Raw genomic sequence first — 20,994 nt, 5'->3', positions numbered from 1 at the left:
AGAATGGCATACAGTTGGCTTATGGTCTTCCTTTCCTGTCCTTTGTGTCCTTCTTGATCTGGATGCTGCTCCCCCAGCTGGCTCGAATGGTGAGTGCACTCCAGCAGCAGCAGCAGCAGCAGCAGCGGCAGCCAAGCATGAAGCATTCGCCATCTCATCCTGTTGGGCCCAAGCCACATCTGGACAACATGGTACCCAACGCACTGAATGTGGGGCTCCCGGACCTTCAGACCAAAGGGCCAATCCCTGGATATGGTTCTGGTATGGTGTTCATAATGAAGATTATCTTTTAAAAAATCTGCTGATCTAAGCCTGTGGTAGAGGTTGGACCTACATTTCCCTTCATTTTAATAGTAGCCATACAAGGTAGATAAATATTCTTATCCCTGTTTTATAGGTTAGATCGAAATATCTGAGGCTCTTAAGTTTTGCTGGTTTTCCTAGATTCACCACATAATTAGTACATAACAGAGTTGGGTTCCAACCCCTCTGGTTCCAAAGCAGCCTTCTATGACAGCATGTTTACAAAGGCCAAAATGTTTTCCTCCTGCCAGGAATTTTTTTTTAATTGGAACATTATAATTATACATAATAGTGAGATTCATTATGCCATGTTCATATATGCATGTATACTCCAGGGAATTTTTAAAAAGATAGTTGTAAGTATAAATATTCTAATTGCCACACCTGGCTGAGGTTATAATCTATTAAAATATGTACAAATTGAATTGTTTTATTCAACTGATAAAAATCTCTTAAAAAGTGAGAAGCTTGCTGGGTGCAATAGTGCACCCCTATAATTTCAGCTACTCAGGAGGCTGAGGCAGGAGGATTGCAAGTTCAAGGCCAGCATCAGCAACTTAGTGAGACCCTGTCTCAAAAAAAGGACTGGGGATGTAGCTCAATGGTAAAACACCCCTGGGTTCAAACCCATTACAGGAAGAGGAGGAGTAAAAGAGCTAAAATTATAAAGCAAATTGATAAAAATTCTACCAGTATCAGAATTTCATGTGACTTAAATAGAATAGTACACTTTCATTAAGCTATGTGCATGCCTGTAATCCCAGTGACTCAGGGGGCTGAGGCAGCAGGGTCACAAGTTTGAGGCCAACCTCAGCAACTAGGTGAGACCCTGTCTCAAAATAAAAAGGGCTGGGGATGTGGCTCACTGATAAAACACCTCTGGGTTTAATCCCCAATACCAAAAAAAAAAAACAGGAATTTTTTTGGAGCTGGCCATGGAGGCTCTCGTTTGCAATTGCAGCAACTAGGGAGACTGAAACAGGAGGATCACAAGTTTGAGGCCAGTCTGGGTATCCCTGTCTCAAGATAAATAAAAAGGATTATGCATGCAACTTAGTGGTGGAGCCTTTACCTATCATGTGGGAAGCTCGGGTTCAGTCCCCAGTACTGTGTACACACCCACACACAAATTGTCAGGCAAATCTTAGCTATTTTAGAAGGGGAGCGGGGGACATGCTGTAAGCAGAATTCAAACAGCAAGGCAACAGTAATTTAAAAATAAAGTTTAAAGACTTAAAAAAACATATCACTGACTAGACAGCATTTAGACTGACAACATTTAGAATTTATACTGGTAAAGAAGATACCATTCTATGCAAACAAACAACAACAAAAAAAAAAGATGATTGAGAAGACCTGAAATCTATACTTCTGGATGACAAAGTGACTTGACAAATATCTGCTCTCTGCTCTGCTTCCCAGGAGGCCAGATCACTTGCAGGTGTGAGCAAAGACTTTAGGGTGTCCTTGACTCTAGTAGTTTAGGGGAATTAATTTCCAGCTTCCACCAACTGTCCTCTTAAAATTAATCTGCCTGAGGATTGATTTAAATTTAGAAGAGCCTTTCTGGGGCCAGGGGACATAGGTTAGTGTTCGAATACTTGCCTCACATATACAAGGCCCTGGGTTTGGTCCCCAGCCCCACAAAAAGAAAAAATACTCTCTGCTCCTGCCACCTTGTATTACCATATGCTCCTCTGCGCTACAGCAGCCCAGCGGGGCCAAGTGTGGGACAACTCCCAGAATGACTCCTAAAAGTATGGTGACCACTGGGTTCCTGCCTGAAACCTCTTAATCATATTTTCTGTTATGGATGAAGCCTATTGGAAGATCCTAGGTACTTTCACTTGTCCAGGTTATTCTGAATTTAGACACAGCTTCTGATAATGAAGCAGGGCAACTTGCCACCCATCCCATTTTGTCAGAGTACAGTAGAGCTTGGGTGGTGTAGTTCAGAGATAAAGCAGCACTCCCAAGGAGGAAGGGCATCTGAAAGGCAAAGGCGGCTTTCCCACATGATCAGATGCACAAGGTTCTTTCAGCACTTCACCATACCCAACCCCAGGGCATATCTGTGGGTGAAAAGAAAATCCCACCTTGCACAGCTAGATCAGCATGGCTTAGTGACTCTGATACCTTTAAATGCACCTCTTCAAAATGCACCAGGACAAGCCTATAGAGGAACTATTGTCCTTTCCTTTAGGCTGTGAATGACTTAGTCAATTAGTTATTCAAAATCTAAAATTTTACAATGTATTTATTTCAGTGACAAGTCCTCGTGTTTCATATTTTCTGCCTCTCCTAAAAATTAAAATTATATGTTGGTTAAAAACCTGCTAATTTTTTTAAAAGAACTTTAAGTTGTAGTACGACACAATACCTTAATTGTATTTATTTTTATGTGGTGCTGAGGATTGAACCCAGCGCCTCACACGTGGTAGGCAAGCACTCTACCACTGAGCCACAACCCCAGCCCAAGAGTACAACTTTGAATATTGGAGTTGTAAAAATGACAGGAGAGATTGTGTGAAATGCTAGGTGTTCATGTGAACATGGCATAGTTGTTAGGATGAGTAATTATGGGTGGCTCGATTCTCTTATCATTTATTCTTTGTTGTGTGCATGTGTGCATACACACTTTTTTTTTTTTTTTTTGAGAAGGGTCTCAAACTCCTGGACTTGAGCAGTCTTTCCACTTTAACCTCCTACATGTGGTTTTTATTACAATCATTATATAAGCAGCAGTTTGTTTTTGTTTTGGATTTTGGATTGCTGCTGCTGCTATTTTCTATGCTAGGAATCTCACCTAGGGCTCAGTTATGCTGACTTAGAGAGTAAAAAAGCATAGGGAAGGGAGTGAAGGCATGAACAGTGTGAGAAAGCATTAATTTGAGAGGGTATCTTCAAAAGTGTAGGAACTGAGCCAAATGGTGATGATGAAGAGGTGAGGGATTTGAGTGTATGGAGCAGAAGAAAGTCATTCTGGCAAGGGCAGATAAGGCAGGCAAAGGGCCCTACTTGCAAGAATGATAAGAGCAATAAAAGGCATGTTCTGTCGATTGTGGCCCAGGGAAGGCAAGGAGCATGGCTTATCTCTCCCAGAGTCTCAGCTCCTGGTACAGAGCTTGGCACAAATTGAGCTCTCCATAAATATTCATTGAATAGATCTAAATGGCTTGTGTGATTTAAGTTAAAACTCTCTTTTTTGTGGGGCAGGGTCCCGGGGAGTGAACTCTTATCACTGGACCACTGAGCCACATCCCCAGCCCATTTTTGTATTTATTTAGAGGCAGGGTCTCAATGAGTTGCTTAGGGCCTCACTAAATTGCTGAGGCTGGCTTTGAACTTGTGATCCTTCTGTCTCCACCTCCTGAGCAGCTGGGATTACAGGCTTGTAATCACACCCTGCAAGCTCTGTCTTTTGAGGTGAAGAATTACAGGGAAGCTACTTGATGGACTGAGGGAAGTTGGGTTTTGATGAAATAGCAAGTTCCTAGATCACAGGTTGTGAAGTCCATAGATAGCCAGAGAGTTACTAGTGAAATACCCCCTGCTATTTGTTAATTAGTCCTATTAATCTCTCTTCCTTGGAGATTTGGTATCATACCAGTTACGGCATGACCAGTAGGTCCTTTTTCTCCTGTGGTGCTAGGGATCAAACCCAGGGCCCTGTGCATGGCAAGCAAAGTCTACCACTGAGCCACACCCCCAGGTCCCAATGTCACCTTTGAACTGATTTTTTCCTCTCATAGTTCCAGGTTTGTATATGGGAACTTGCCAAGGAAGTTTTATCTCCTGTTCTCCCTCTTACCCCTTCTGTTTTGTTTTCCTAACCAAGCCCTGTGATGTGGTTGTGCTCAAGGAAGACTCAGGAGTCGCTGCCCTGTTGTGAGCACTTGGTCCCCAAATTTCTGAGGCGCCAGATGCCCACATTAGCTGAGTTTCAGCTGGGTCTGCTCAACTCTTCCCTTTCTGAAGATTTTATAACTCTCAATTTTCTATACTTCATGTATCACAGATTAACTCTTGAGCAGCTAAAATTAAGTAACTTTAATTCACTATGTATTTTAAAGACATTTTAGAGTAACTTTAAAGAAAATTAACAGTTGAGTACTTCTGCTTCATCTTACCAGTCCTTGCATTCTTTTTAATCTTTATAGAATCTAGGTTATTTTTATTTTCAAAAGCTCTTTCCTGGACAGTTGGAGCTGTGCTTTCAGATGACCTGCAATCTAAGCACCTTGGCCTGGTTTTCTCATTCAAGTGTACAGGTATAACTTGTTTGAGGACAACCTACACAGTCATGAAGGCCATGTCAAAGAAAGTCTTCTTCAATCATTTCATTTTTGCTACATAAGATAAATGAAAAAATATATTTTCTTTAAAAATTATTTAATATCATATTTGTCTGATCTTAAGGATTCCTGCTCCCTATCTCCAAGCAGTCACTTGGATTTAGTAAATTCAGTTGTGAATATGTAGGAGAACAGGGTTCTTTCTATAAATTGCAACACTTTAAAGGAAGGACAGGAAGGATTCCCCCTTGATTTATTATGTGTTTATAAAACCACCCCAGACCAACAAGGTAAGCACGGGGTGGAGAAAAAGCACAGCCTGGGCCTCAGGCATTTGGATAAGTGGACCTCGAGGAAGACTCAGGAATCACGCAGATGGTGGGAAGGCCAAGTGGGGCCTGCTAGCCTCTGGTCCGGCTGTAGCGGGACCCACATTATGGCTAGAGGTGCCTGGGTGCTGGGCTGCACACGGCATTCTCCACTGCTCACTCTTGCTTCTCTGTGGGTATTCATGGTTCTTCCCATTGCCCTTGCCATTAGTTTTAGTCTTCAGTTTTCCTTTTTTAGAGTCAGTTTGAAGTGTTATGTGGGTGGTGGGCCATGTGCAAGGCAAGTCTTGCACACACCTGTGGCTTTCAATCCTCTGCTCTGTGCAGTAGGGAAACATCCCTGCGACTCTTGCAAAGAGTCTAACTCCCAGGGCTCACACATCACAAACTCAGCCTTTCATTTACTGCCTCCTCTAGCTTCAGGTTATTTCTTGTTGTGTGAATTGTACTTCTGAGTTGGTTTCTCAGATTCTATCCAGCCTCCATCCACCCCATTCTCACCCTGCCAGTTTTCTAAAACACAAACATAATTCTCATTTTCTCTCACTCCCTTCTTCTCCCTGCCCAATCCTCTCTTGCTTAAAAATTTATTTCTCTCCTGTCCTAGAGAAAAAAGGTCCCAATCCTTGGCCCAATATGTAAAGACCCTACATAACATAGCTTTTAGTCTCTCTGCATCCCCGGTATTCTCTGCCTCACTTCATCCCATAGTCAGGTAAACATTGGAGTCCATTGAACTTGCCATTCCTGAAACATGTCATGAGTCGGAGCTTTGCACTTGGTTTCCCAGGCCTTGGATCATGTGGCCTCTGCAAAGCCTTTCCTCCCCAGTACCTTTTGTGACAACCCTATCACTGTTGTCCTCTGTCCTCCCATGTTGGTTTGGCATCTGGAATCCACCTCCATTGGAGAATGAGTGGCCCCAATGCACTGTCTGGCACAGTGAAAAAGTGAATGCATGCTGGCACTGGGTGGACTTAATTAGATGGCAATGACATATATTTTCATACCTTAACAAAGAGGCAGCAACTTTTTTAGCAAGCAGGAGCCAAAATCAAACTTTCAAATCAAAGCGTCTGTTACTATGCGAAGAGACTGTGAATTAACCTGTGAATGACAAACGAAGGCATTCGTGGCTTCTGTCTGGGGACTCCTGGTTAGATAATGAGAAATTTACAAGACATGACTGTTGTTCTATTTTAGGCTTCAGCTCTGGTGGCATGGACTATGGCATGGTTGGTGGGAAGGAGGCTGGGACTGAGTCTCGCTTCAAACAGTGGACCTCCATGATGGAAGGACTGCCCTCTGTAGCCACACAGGAAGCCAACATGCACAAAAATGGTAAGAGCATGCCCATGGTACTAGCAGTAGCCCTTCTGACCTCAGCAGGCTTTGATGAAGCAGCTGTCATATTTTGGTGCATAATTGTCAACAGATTTTATGTCAGATTTTTTTTTCTTTTACAAAAAGTGGGGTAAGAGCACAGCAAAGTGTCCCATGCCTTTAATCCCAGTGACTTGGGAAGCTAACGCAGAAAGATTACAAGATTGAGACCAGCCTCAGGAATTTAGTGAGAACCTGTCTCTTAAACGGCTGGGGATGTAGCTCAGTGGTAAAGTGCCCCTGGGCTAGATCCCCAGAACAAAGACAAAGAAAAAGTGATGTTGACCATTAAGTGAAGCTTAAAAAAAAAAAAAAAAATTGTGCCAGTATTACTAAAAAATCATTTTTATTACTAACCTGGCCTCGGTGCAAAATTAGGATGCACAGATAACCTGTGAATATATATTAAAATTGAATAGTCCATATCAACCCACATCATTTCCTAGTGACATTTTAGCTAAGATTTTTTCTAGTCTGGGAAGAAAAGGTTAACATATTAATTATTGATTTGTGCATTCTAGTCGAAATATTACACTTGAGAAAATTTACTACAATTGTTGCAAAGTATGGACTTAACAAAATTTAATCTTCTGTGTCTGAAAATTCTGTGCAAGCATCATTATTTGATGCGCTGTCCTCAGCACCACTCATAAGATGTGAGTGGCTACTCACCATTAGAGCTGTAACACTCTAAGTAAATAAAACAGCATAAGTCAGAACAGTGCACGTGTGCTGAGAATTCTAGGTTGGCAGCTCACAGTGGTCAAGAACACATATGCATATATCTGCATTCCACTGGGGAATACACTGTTGCTCTGTTTACCTTTTTTTTTTTTTTTTCCTTTTTTGGTCTGTGGGGCAGGGGGTGCTAGGGATTGAAGTCAAAGCCTTACACATTTTAGGCAAGTGCTGTACCACTGAGCTACTTCTCTGTTTATCTTTTTTTTTTTTTTAAAGAGAGAATGAGAGGAGAGAGAGAGAGAGAGAATTTTTAATATTTATTTTTTTTAGTTCTCGGCGGACACAACATCTTTGTTTGTATGTGGTGCTGAGGATCGAACCCGGGCCGCACGCATGCCAGGCAAGCGCACTACCGCTTGAGCCACATCCCCAGCCCCTCTGTTTATCTTTTAAACAGCATGATAAACAAAATTACACGGAGGCTGAGGATGTGGCTCAAGCGGCAGCGCGCTCGCCTGGCATGCGTGCGGCCCGGGTTCGATCCTCAGCACCACATACAAACAAAGATGTTGTGTCCACCGAAAACTAAAAAATAAATATTAAAAAATTAAAATTATACCGTGTTATCTGGGTGTGGTGGTGCATGCCTGTAATCCCAGAGGCTCAGTAGACTGAGGCAGGAGGATTGCAAGTTCAAAGCCAGCCTTAGCAACGCCCTAACCAACTCAGCAAGACCTTATCTCTAAATAAAATGTAAAAATGGGCTGGGGATGTGGCTCAATGGTTAAGTGCTTCTGGGTTCAATTTCCAGTACCAAAAAATATACACATACACACACACACACACACACACACACACACACACACACACACACATACACACACCATGTGACAATTACACAGTAAAAGGTTATAAGCCAGGTTTTGGACTTTTTAAAAAATTGGTGCAGCAATTACAAGGTGGTAACAATTACATGGTGAAATGTAGTATGTGATTATTTCAAAGCATAGATCTTTAGCTTTTTCTTAATGAGTTCCTTGATCCCTTCTCAATCCCTCCCTTTTCTTTGTGGTACTGGGGACTGAACTCAGGGATACTCCACCACTGGGCTATATCTTTTTTTTTTTTTTTTTTTTTTTTTTTACATTTTATTTAATTGCGAGAGATGTTGAACATTTTTTCAAATATTTGTTGAGCCATTGTATATCTTTTGAGAAGTGTCTCTTCAGTTCTTTAACCCATTTATTGATTGGGTTATTTGATTTTTTAGTGTTAAGTTTTTTTGAGTTCTTCATATGTCCTGGAGATTAGCGCTCTATTCAATGTGTGTTTAATAAAAATTTGCTCCCATCCTGTAGGCTCTCTCTTCACCTCATTGATGGGCTATATCTTCAGCCTTTTTTATTTTTGAGACAGGGTCTTGCTGAGTTGTCAAGGATGGCCTCAAACCTGATCCTGCTGCCTCAGCCTCCTGAGTCACTGAGATTACAGGCATGCACCACTGTGCTCAGCTTTTCCCCAAAATTTTTATGATTGGCTATCAGAGAAAGGTTAGAATTGTGTGTATTTCAAGTTACAAAGAATTGAAATTCTTAAGTTCTAAGTAAGGGTAGCAAAATTTCCTACCTGCCATGGAATTGAGAGTAGTAGCAGTACATTAGGGTGCCCATTATGATATTAAAAGAAGTGACTAAGAGAACAGAATCAGCTTATTAGGTTTTTGGCTGGTTTGATTTTGCTCTTTTTTGAGGGACAGGCAATCACAGCAAATAATGTATCTTATTGCTTATTGGAACTACATTAAGTTCATCAACTTTTGAAAAACTCCTGCTCTTTTAAACTCCAAAAGATGACTAACAGATCAAAGTACATGAAGTTTAAACTTTTCCCAAAGCTTTCTTGTTCTTTGTGAATTAAAGTTCGTGTGGGACATCATGTGAGTACATTGCAGACTTTGGTTGTCAGTGTGAGTAGGCCTCTCCTCTACATAATTCTCTTGAAGAAGTTTCTCCATTTTCTGTAAAACAGATAAAAGGTCTTCGAACCTCTCATCAGTCTTGGTTTCAATGTTTGTTTCAGTTGATAGTAATTCACTTGGTCTTCCTGAGAACCAAGTATAAATCAGTGGTTTTTTTTGTTTTGTTTTGTTTTTTAATATTTATTTTTTTTTAGTTGTAGTTGGACACAATACCTTTATTTTAATGTGGTGCTGAGGATTGAACCCAGGGCCTTGCACATCCTAGGCAAGAGCTCTACCACTGAGCCACAACCCCAGCCCCATAAATCAGTGTTTAACTGTTCCTACTATAACACTGGCAGGCTTAGCCCAGACAAGTCATTTGGTCTGCAGCCTTCAGGTTTCCTTTATCAGCCCTTTTCTGAAAGCCTATTTTGGGAAGGAAGGAACTACATGGCGCTCTCTGCCTGCCATCTTCAAGCATGACCATTTGACTTCATGGCACAGAATTGAGAATGATTTACTGACATTATGGACTAGTTCTAGCCCAAAGTCATCTAAAGCTTTGGGCACTTTCACTGCTTCTTTAGGCTAATTCACAGTGTTCTTTTGTCCCCAAAGATATGAAAGGTGCATGATGATAAATACAAAGTGGCATGTGGGAGGCTGTCTTGAAGGTAGAATGTCCATGTGCCACTTCAGAGCCTGTGGGTAATATTTTCCCCATTTCCTCAGCAATCCCCAAGGATAACTGAGCTTTTCTGCTTTCCACTACTTCACTGTAATGCAACCCTGAGCCAAATTTCTGTCATTGGCTCCAGAAGAGCAAATATCCTCTTAGCTGCATAAAGATAGCTTTGATAATACTCCTGTTAGGTCAAACCAAACCGATTATTTTATTCAATATTTACACTAATATTTTAATACATTATCCTGGAAATAATTTTGTCTGTTTATGACAGCATCCTAAGAATATACCTAGTGAGTGACAGTGTGCATGCATGACACAAAATTTGTTCAGAAAACAAGTGGAATGGTATCTCAGAGACACCTAAAATTTTTATTTAAAATAAAGCACTGTTGTTGTTGTTGTTGTTGTTGTTGTTGTTTTTCTTGTTAATTTAAGGAAATTTTTAGGCTTTTCACTTTTTTTTTCCCTTGCTCTGTAGCATATAAAATGCATGAAGGGGCCACAGCAAAGCCACTGGAATGCCCTCAGGAACCCAGTGACAAAGGGTTTCCTGTTCCCATGTGAGGCCTGGGTCTTCAAGCTGCAGAATGCAGCTGGCCTCATGCTGGCCAAGGCTCCAGGTGGGAATTCCACCTCAGTGCCTCAGAATCTGAAGCAGTCACCATTCTCTCCAGTGCACTCTGCTGTCTGCTGCTTCCAGTTAATCTAGGCACAGCCACATTAAGAACTTGGTTGGAAGTGTCACTTAAAAATCCTCTAGTGGGCTGGGGATGTGGCTCAAGTGGTAGCGCGCTCACCTGGCATGTGTGAGGCACTGGGTTCGATTCTCAGCACCACATAAAAAAATGAAATAAAGATATTGTGTCCATCTAAAACTAAAAAAATAATTTAAAAAAACCCTCTAGTGTGCAGCAGGTCAGTTTTTTTTCCTATTTCCTCACTCATGAAGTGATCAGCATAGAAACCACCGGGATAATGGTATGATTCATAGTTTGCAAATGTTTCATTGATTTCAGGAGACCATAGAATTTTAGCTCTGAAAAAAAATTATTCAAGAGTAAGAACTGAGGCTGGGGCGTAGCTCAGTTGTAGAGCACTTGCCTAGATGCAGGAAGCCCTGGATTCCATCCCCAACACCACTGGAAGGACAGAGAGAGACTGTGAGATGTGTTGTTACAAACTTGCTGCTGCTGCTCTCCTCGCACCCCACCACCCCTCGCTCAGTGTTGAAAGCTGAACCCAGAAGTGCTTTCCACTGAACTTCATCTTCTGCCCTTTCTATTTTATTTTGAAACAGGGTCTCACTCACTTGCTGAAACTGGCCTTAAATTTAGATCCTCCTGCCGTAGCCTCCCGAGATGCTGGGATTAGAGGAATATGCTACTGCACTTGTTTTTTGTTGTTGTTGTTGTTTTGATGATGATGTTTTTAGTAGCTGTTTCTTGATTATAGGCTGTCTTCCACACACCTCTTATTCTACTGCTCTTTTCACTTGATAAGCTTCCTAATACTGTATTTGGGTTTCTCTTAAAAAAAAAAAAAAAAGAAAGAAAGAAAAAGAAAAGAAGGGGCTGGGGACGTGGCTCAAGCGGTAGAGCGCTCACCTGGCATGCGTGCAGCCCGGGTTCAATCCTCAGCACCACATACAAACAAAGATGTTGTGTCTGCCGAAAACTAAAAAAAATAAATAAATATTAAAAAAAATATTTCTCTCTCTCTCTCTCTCTCTCTCTCTCTCTCTTTACAAAAAAATACAAAAAAAAAGAGAGAGAAAATGTCTGTTTACTGGAACTCTGTATGAATGAATTAATTACCTTTCTCTTTTTTAAGGCGCTATAGTGGCCCCTGGTAAGACCCGAGGAGGGTCACCGTATAACCAGTTTGATATCATCCCGGGTGACACACTGGGTGGCCATACGGGTCCTGCTGGTGATAGCTGGTTACCTGCCAAATCTCCACCAACAAGTAAAATCGGAAGTAAATCCAGCAATGCAAGTTGGCCTCCAGGTATTGTCCACGACATGCTTTCTCTTTAATGGTTAATTTCAAGTTCTGAACACACTGCTTTTGCAACTCATTTTACTGAGGCACTTGTTTTCAATTTTTCTATGATAAAAGCAGAGCATGTGCTCTAAGATGTGTGCTGTGGGAAGATAACAAATCTTTATTAGATGAAGAACGTGGGGATGAAGGAAGGTGACCTTGTAGCTGGGATGTGGCATTCATCCCAAGTCTAGGATGCCTTGAAAGATGGGTTCTTTTGAAGTGTCTGTTGAATTTATTGGTTCAGTCATTGGGCTGCCAGTTTGATTCCAGGTATATAGTACACTGAGATTATTTGTTGATTTTTTTTTTTTTTACTTTCTCCCTTCTGCCTCCCATCCCCAGTAACATATTTTCATTGTAGAAAATTTAGTAAAGCAAAAATAAAAATCAGATAGTTTGTCCTAGACTTCTTCCTGTGCACATATATATCTGGGACATGAATGAATATAGTTTCATTTTATTAGAGTTGGATGAAATATATAATGTTCATATGTGATACATATTGCTGCTCAACATAAGGAAAATAGTTCGTTATTTCCATCACATAGCTTTAAATGTGATTTCAGTTGACTAATAAAGTCTGGTTTTTAGTTTTTGTGATGCTGGGGATGGAAACCAGGGCCTCACATATGTTAGGCATGAAAGCACTTTACCACTGAGCTACATCCCCAGCCCCAAAGCATAAATTCTCCTATGCAGCCTTGTCTTTCTCATGATAAGCTGAACCATTTCTTTCTTTCTTTTTTTTTAAGCTGAACCATTTCTGCTGGCTGTCACTGGGTAGGCCATGCTGCAGTGGTCATTTGTATTGCATTTTCTTTTGTGTATTTTGGGCAATATCTAGAGATGAAAATGGAAACGATAACTGGTCTCTAGCCCAGTTTCTCCCAGTTCTTGGCCTTGAGCCAAGAACTCTGCCATCAGGCCTGAGTTCCCTGAGGAGCAGGAAGACCTGGGACCACGCCAGGCCTTGACGGGCTGTGGCCTCATATTCATTACTGCCAACAGACAGACATATGATAATTCAGAGGTGCTATTGCCAAGAATATATGTTCAGGGGGGTTTTTTTTTTCTTTCCTAATTTCATGACAAAAATCTGAGAATAGTAAATTCAGTATATAGACTTTTCACAGACCCATTTCTTCCACTAAAACATGATTTTACCATTTTTGAACAACCCCCTACCCCTAATATTTGTTGTTCTTATCTCAGAATTTCAACCAGGAGTGCCATGGAAAGGTATACAAAACATTGACCCTGAATCTGACCCTTATGTCACCCCAGGAAGTGTGCTGGGGGGTACAGCCACATCTCCCATTGTAGATACTGACCATCAACTGCTGCGGGATAACACCACAGGTAAATGATTGCTTTATTTGTTCATGCAGGTACCTAATAATTTAACCAGAAAATATAAAAATATTGCTTTGCATGTTTATTTTAAATTTTTTTCTCAGTGCTACAGACTGAACCCAGGGCCTCATGCATGCACTTTACCACTAAACTTCATCCCCAGTCCTTTTTAATTTTTACTTTGAGACAGAATCTTCTACGTTGCCTCAAGCTTCCAATCATCTTGCCTCGAGCTTACAATCCCGCTTCCTCAGCCTCCTGAGTAGCTGAGGTGTGCTCCACCTTGCCCAGCCAAATTTTTTGTTGTATGCATTTTGTTTTCTGTCCTATTGAAATTTAAATAAAATACTTTCAAAGTTTCTCTGCTTATACTGCCATTTATCTTCATTATATTCTTTTGTTCTTCGTTTGTCACATCAAGGGTCTAATTCTTCCCTCAACACCTCGCTGCCTTCACCTGGTGCCTGGCCCTACAGTGCCTCTGACAACTCCTTTACCAACGTTCATAGCACTTCAGGTACGAGGGTGTTCTGTTTCCCTTTGGTTAGCGTTTTGCCATTAGTTTCCCCCGTATAATACTTTTAAATGGAAGTTGAAGGGCACAGGTCAGTGTGGATGGATGCTATTTGTTTCCCCTCTTCTTGAGGATCTTCTGGTCATACAGAGGCAGGTGAGACATATAACTTTGGCTCAAGGTGAGTGATGGTAGAATCTCTGGGAACTAGGTGTTCAGAGGATAGAGGTTAAGACCTGATAGCACAAATGCTCCACTTAACCAGCTGCCAATACATCAAGGGCCATGGGAAGAACTAGTTAGGTCCAGGTTATTATTTCTACAGCAGCTACTGATGGTCTGCTTTTTCCTAAAATGTCTTGTACTTAAAGAAAAAGGATAATGGTAGATGGCCAGAGTCAAAAAGAGAATCTCAACTAATTTCACCAACAATATTTGAATTCCTTGTTTTTTGTTTTTTTGTTTTTAATGGAAAAGTTAGTGAATATATTAGAGGCTTTGAAATCATTCAGCTAGTACAATGCCTTATAGATTAGTAGAAAACTCATTAGTTATTGGCACCATGGTTTTGCGAGGTTGGGCCTTTTAAGCCATGGAAGTCATTAGCATTTCTGTGCTTCATCAAGGCAAAAGCCAAAAAAGCAAATCTTTAGCTCTCTTCTGTCACTACAGGCTTATGGTGTGCAAATTGTCTTCTTTTTCTTTCCATATCTGTCATATCAACAGTGCAACAATAACCTGCCATTTACTTAATTTTCTAGCATGAATTCCTTTTTGACCCTTATCTAACACTATGAGTAGGTCCTATGATGATCCATCCCCCATTTTGTAGATAGAAAAACTGAGATTCAAAGAGCTGTCGCATCCAAGCCTGAATTATAAATACTGAATACTGACCTGCCTCAGCATTGCACATCCTTAGCTACACCCTGCACTGTACTTTTCCAGGACTTATACTTGGATCCAACTCTTTTTCAAACTTTTTTTTAAGAGAGAGCGAGAGAATTTTAATATATATATTTAGTTTTCAGTGGATACAACATCTTTGTATGTGGTGCTGAGGATCGAACCTGGGCCGCACGCACGCCAGGCGAGCGCGCTACCGCTTGAGCCACATCCCCAGCCACTCTTTTTCAAATTTTTATTTTATTTTCTCTCTTTTTTGTTTGTGGTACTTGGGATCTAAGCACGGGCCACTTGACCACTGAGCTACATCTCTAGCCCTTTTTAAATTTTTTATTAATTTTTTTTATTTTTAGTATCTCCAAGTGGCCAAGGCTGTTCTTGAACCTACTCTCCTCTTACCTCAACCTCCCAAGACCCTGGGATTACAGGCATACACCCAGATTTTTTTTTTCTTTTCTTTTTTTCCTTCCTTCCTATCTTTCTTTCATGGTACCACGGGTTAAATTCAGGGGTGATCTACAACTAAGTTATATCCCCAACCCTTTTAGGTTGTTTGTTTGAGACAGGGTCTCATCAAGTTTCTCAGGCTGGCCTCAAACTTGAGCACCTCCTGCTTTATTCAACCTCTCAAGTCACTGAAGTTATAGACACGTATATAGACACCCAGCTTTTTTTTTTCTTCTTCTTTTTTAAAAGATGATGTCTCACTTTGTTGTCCCAAACTCCTGGATTCTAACAGTCTTCCTCTTCTAGCTCTTAGGTATTGGGAACTGCAGGTATACACAGCTATGCCCTGCTTTCATCTAGCTTTTACCCCTATGAATGCTCATATCTTAGGTTGAACAGTGTATCTTTTTCCTGCAATTGAATATTCACCTGAGAGATGGCTCAAGAATCACCTCAGACTTGTCTAAAACTGAATCTGAACTTCCCCATCCCCCAAAATTGTTTTTCCTTATTTTTTTTTAAATTTTAATATTTATTTTTCAGTTTTTGGCGGACACAACATCTTTGTATGTGGTGCTGAGGCTCGAACCCAGGCTGCACGCATGCCAGGCGAGCGTGCTACCGCTTGAGCCACATCCCCAGCCCCTCCTTATTTTCCTTAATGATGCTCCCATGCATCACCTACCTTGTCACAAGAGCTCAGTATTTTCTCATTCGTTCCTCTCCCTTGCTCCCTGGACCCAGGCCATGCTGATTCTTAGCAGTGTGATGTGCAGTAGGATTTTTCAAGTTCATTGCTTCTGCTCAGTTCTCTTGCTGTCACCCTCACTCAAACACCCAATGCTGAGTAGACTGCAGAAACTCCTGACCACCTTATCCTTTGCACTCTATGAAATACTTTTCACCCAGGATTGGCAGAGGACATATTCTGTATAGGGAGAGTTTGTGGTGAAACTAGGTTTCCATTTTCCAGTTTTCCTGGGCCTATCCATTTATATAAATCTTCAGACCTGTCTTTGCAAAGCCTCTGCTTGCAACCTAGCACTTTCCTCTGTGTGCTGAACATATATGTTACCAGAGTTACCAGTTCTGTTGTTCTGCTGCTCTTGCTTCCATTCAAACTGAAGCCTTTGAGAATAACTGTGTTACCCATCTAATATGCTGGATCTTGGCATAAGAAAAGTGTAGGTTTCTAATGTACTTTCCGTGCAGTCCATGAATACTTAATTTTGCTGGTATTCACATTCTAACTATCTGTAAGGCTGATGGGCTATACGGAAATTTTCTCCTTGAATTTGTCTTCTCTTTCAAGCATGTTTAGCTAAGAAAGTTGTAGAAAAATAGTTCATATAATTTTCTCAATTTACAGTAATAGTTACTGAAAATTTTATAGTTGATATGCTTAAAGAACAATGTTACTTTGTATTGCTACTCATAAAATATGTGCTTACTATTATTTTTCAGAAGATAGCTGTGCATATATTTGTGTGTTGAGACAGTTTGTGTGTGCTTATGGTCCATCTTTTTTTGTGTGGTGCTGGGGATTGAATCCAGGACCTCACGCATTCGAGGCAGGCATTCTACCAGCTGAGCTATATCCCCAGCCCTTGTGGTCCATCTTATTGCTTCCTGAATTTTTTCTTCTCACAGCAAAGTTCCCTGATTATAAATCCACGTGGTCCCCAGATCCCATAGGACACAACCCCACTCATCTCTCCAACAAGATGTGGAAAAACCACATTTCCTCCAGGAACACTACACCGCTGCCCCGCCCACCTCCCGGCCTGACCAACCCCAAACCGGCATCTCCCTGGAGCAGCACAGCACCCCGATCAGTCAGGGGGTGGGGAACACAGGACTCTCGGCTTGCCTCAGGTGAGAAGGACCTTCTTGTAAGAGCAGCTGTGTCATCATAAGGGAGGATGTGAAAGGGCTGCAGGCATGTGTGCTTGGGGTGGAGGACTGTGGAAGAGAGTATGGAGGTTGGGCCCTTGGGCTGGGTGAAGTTGCTCATTATTTTCCTCCTCCTTTTTCTGGTTGCCTACAGCCTCTACCTGGAGCGATGGTGGCTCAGTTCGCCCTAGTTACTGGCTGGTTCTTCATAATCTCACTCCACAGGTAATTGTGCTTTCTTGAGGTGTTCTAGACAAGATTCAGTGTTATTAAGAGAAACTCGCATGTGGGGGAGGTTAGGCGGTAGAAAACTCAACTATTTCTTGGTCTCCTCTCCCCATTCAAGGCTCATAGCCTACTTTTGAACGAGGGTTCTGGCCATGTGGTCTCACACCTGACTTCAAGATGTTGGAAATATGTGAGGTGGTATTGTTTGATCTTTTTATTAGTTTCCAGTGCTGGAGATAGAACCAGGGCCTGTCTCACGCCAGTGAGCTTCCAGTGAGCCTGCCAGTGAGATTCGTCCTCAGCCCCAGTATGCAAGATCTTACATGATGATTCTCAAAGCTTTGTATGCCTCATTTTTAGAGTTGTCGTATAATTTGGTGGTTATGATGTTGGTAGGATGAAGGAAGCAGTAAGGGTTTTCCTATTTTGAAAGGAGCCTGGGCAAGTTAACCAGCTGTTCACTTTTTCTGTCTTAGGGAAAATAATAAGTATGCATATATGGGGCTGGGGATGTGGCTCAAGCAGCAGCATGCTCACCTGGCATGCGTGCGGCCTGGGTTCGATCCTCAGCACCACATACAAACAAAGATGTTGTGTCCGCCAAAAATTAAAAAATAAATATTAAAAAAAAAATCTCTCTCTCTCTCTCTTAAAAAAATTATGCATATGTAAATATGTATATTAAATGAATATAGGGTGGCTGTGTTTGTATTAGAAAGACTTAAGATTAAGTTAAAAAATCAAAGCTACCTAGTACAAATTAATGTCAGTCATAAGAGTAAATCTTGACACTGGATACGTTTACTTTTCAGCACTTAAAATTGTTTAAAGGGTATTTGTCCTGTAAAGTGTCTTGTGGATATACTGACATGCTTATGTAGTCAGTTTTCACTCATAAAACAAGCTCAGGGGGATTTCTTTGGTCTTTTTCTTTAAAGATCTCCAAGAAACCACCCATTTTCATCCAGCAGCCAGTAACACAATTTTTTAAAGCAATTTCAAATAGTAACATACTTAGTTTCCAAAGAAATTAGCTGGGCACTGTGGCATATGCCTGTAACCCCAGCAGTTCAGGAGGCTGAGACAGGAGGATCGTAAGTTCAAAGCCGGCCTCAGCATCGGTGAGGCACTAAGCAACTCAGTGAGACCCTCTCTTTAAATAAAATACAAAAGGCGGGGGGCTGAGGATGTGGCTCAGTGGTTGAGTGCCCCTGAGTTCAATCCCCCAAAAAATGTATACTTATTTTTTTTAATATTTTTTTTTTAGTTATAGATGGGCACAATATCTTTGTTTTATTATTTTCTTTTTATGTGGTGCTGACGATCGAACCCACTGCCTCACACATGCCAGGCAAGCACTCTACCACTGAGTCCCAGTCCCAGCCCAGTATTCTTATTTTTCAAAGAAATGAACTGAAATGATGGAATGATCAACTAAAATAAATCTATTTAGGCTCTTGATGCAAAATTAGTCCATCACATAAGAGTGAAGAGGTTTGTTAATCTAACTAACTCGTGGGTTAGGGGAATTATCCCTAATCCCTGAATACTGAGTGGATTGAGGGACTACAGCCTTCAGTCCCATCGCTTTTGGGCAGCAGAGGACACAGTAGAGAAAAGGTGGTGGAAATGGTCTCACCTTGAGATGGTAAAGCAGCCATAAGACAGTACTGGGACGGTCTGGGAAGTAGGCCAGGCATCGAGATTCTAAGTCTTCAGGTGTCTAACAGTGCTTTCTCGTTTGTCTTTCTCTTTACTTCTTTGTGAGGTTGTTTACTGGATAAACAGAAGAATCAAATATTAGTAATAATACTAAGAACCTTGCATGTTAACGTTCTTATTTGGGGACTATTTCACTTCTATTTATATTGTGGTGCTAGGAATGGAACTCAGGGCCTCACGCACATTAGGTGAGTACTCTAACACTGAGCCTTCGTTTCTGCCTTTTTAGGATCTAAAAATTAACACACATGTGTTTACCTCTTAAATGAAATAGACCACAGGGTCTGGGGATGTGGCTCAGAGGCAGAGTGCTTGCCTAGCATGTGTGAAAGAAAGAAAGAAAAAGAAAACAGATCACAGGTCGAGTCATATTCTTTTGTTTTGAGCTATATTTATGTATGCATTTTATTCATTTTAGTTGCAAAATGGGAAGAGTAGATCTTAGTCCAATGTGTAAATATCTTTTTTTTTTTCATGGAGGCTAACTTTATTGAGACCAATTTAGTATGCATCAGAATTCACACTTTATATTGTGTAATTCTGATAGGTACACAAATTCATTTAATCACCATTATAACCAATCTGTACCATAGTTCTGTCATCCTAAACAATGTTCAGTGTGTAAATATCTTAAAGTTGCCTTTCCCATCATAAGTGTTGTTTCTCCTTAGATTGATGGGTCAACCTTGAGAACGATCTGCATGCAGCATGGTCCACTGCTGACATTCCATCTGAATCTAACCCAGGGCACTGCCCTGATTCGATACAGCACCAAACAGGAGGCGGCCAAGGCCCAAACCGCACTGCACATGTGAGTATTCCATCCTGCATCCTCTAGGCAAGTATGCAGGAGATGCACCCATGAGTATCCTGGAACCTGCTCATTCAAACAGTGATGCATGAGACAAGGACAGGCATATAAAAACACCATTGTTGGGCACAGTGGCACACAGTAATCCCAGAGGCTCAAGAGACTGAAGCAGGAGGATTGCAAGTTAAAAGTCAGCCTCAGAAATTGAATGAAGCCCTAAGCAACTCAGTGAGTCTCTGTCTCCAAATTAAAAAAATAAAAAGGGCTGAGGATGTGGTTCAGTGGTTAAGCACCCCTGGGTTCAATCCCTGGTACCAAAAAAATAAAAAATAAAACAACACCATCATGCATGCATTTCCAAGTCTTGGGTATTGAAGTGACAGTTCTTTTCTACCTACCTGAGATTATCCTGTGTATTTATAGGCTGACCATCAGAACTCCAAATATAAATAATTTGTGAAATAGTTGAATAAATTTAAGTACCACAGAACAAAGCAGATATTTATAAAATGTGAAACGTTTTGTCATTTTTCATAAAAGAATCTAGCTGCTTTCTGTAGCCTCTAGTAAATGATGTTGAAATTTTGTGGTTTAGGTGGGTGGCAGGGTTTTGCTTGAAGTAGATGGGACTGGATCAGACTCCTCCCTCCCCCAGCCCTTGGTGGACAAAAAAGGGCTGACTCCCTTTGGCTGCAGATGCCATGACAAAATTCTATGCACAGAGGGAGTGGGCAGTGGGAAAGCCCAGGCAGCAAGCAGGTCCAGCCCTGGGACAGGGCAGCACTTTTGAGTGTCTGGTGCTGAGGTTGTGATCCTTACCCCACATGGGTCAAAAAGAAATGACATTTTTCATCTCTTTTCTTCTTTTAAGATTTGAATTTTTTTTTCAGAGTACTTATAAGTTTGCAGCAAAATTGAGAGGGAGATTCAGAGATTTCCCATATGTTTCTACCCCTCCCTCACATATCTAGCCTCCTTTATTGTCAGCATCACTCACCAGAGTGGTCCATCTGTCACAATTGATGAACATACACTGACATTAAATCCCCCAAAGTTCATGGTTCATATTAGGATTTATTTCTGGTGGTGTCCCTTGAATGGATTTGGACAAATGTATAATGGCATGTAGCCACCATCATCTTATCATCGACTGTAATTGCACTGCATTAAAACTCCTCTGTGCTCCATGTGTTCACCCTCCCCTAACACACACAGACGCGTTTGTGATAGTCAAGTTGTCAGGAATATATAAACTCCATCCGGTGTGGATACATGGTTATCAGGAGCCTTTGACTCTCTGGAGCTTTGGGTCACACCTCACTGCATTGTATCAATTGAAGTGCAGGTTCTGATCTGTAGGCCCAGGGTGGTACCTGTGATTCTACATACTCAAAAGCATCCAGGTGAATTGACAGCAGGGGACTGGAAGCATTCA

General features: G+C 41.3%; 1 protein-coding gene across 6 annotated transcripts in view; it reads left to right on the top strand.

Moving 5' to 3' along the window:
- The window catches only part of Tnrc6b (trinucleotide repeat containing adaptor 6B), a 248,970-nt gene that overhangs the window by 215,268 nt on the left and 12,708 nt on the right, over positions 1-20,994 (top strand). For all 6 annotated transcript variants that reach the window (XM_078052689.1, XM_078052688.1, XM_078052690.1 and 3 more), the window contains 8 exons: positions 78-261; positions 6,131-6,268; positions 11,470-11,646; positions 12,898-13,044; positions 13,460-13,555; positions 16,556-16,780; positions 16,953-17,023; positions 19,420-19,559. In XM_078052689.1, coding sequence (XP_077908815.1) covers positions 78-261; positions 6,131-6,268; positions 11,470-11,646; positions 12,898-13,044; positions 13,460-13,555; positions 16,556-16,780; positions 16,953-17,023; positions 19,420-19,559 — 1,178 coding nt within the window. The remainder of the gene's footprint in view (positions 1-77; positions 262-6,130; positions 6,269-11,469; positions 11,647-12,897; positions 13,045-13,459; positions 13,556-16,555; positions 16,781-16,952; positions 17,024-19,419; positions 19,560-20,994) is intronic.

Source organism: Ictidomys tridecemlineatus, chromosome 6 (genome assembly GCF_052094955.1).
Source record: "Ictidomys tridecemlineatus isolate mIctTri1 chromosome 6, mIctTri1.hap1, whole genome shotgun sequence".
NCBI lineage: Eukaryota > Metazoa > Chordata > Mammalia > Rodentia > Sciuridae > Ictidomys > Ictidomys tridecemlineatus.
Note: the sequence above shows the minus strand (reverse complement) of the source record. Positions and strands in the feature narration are given on the sequence as shown.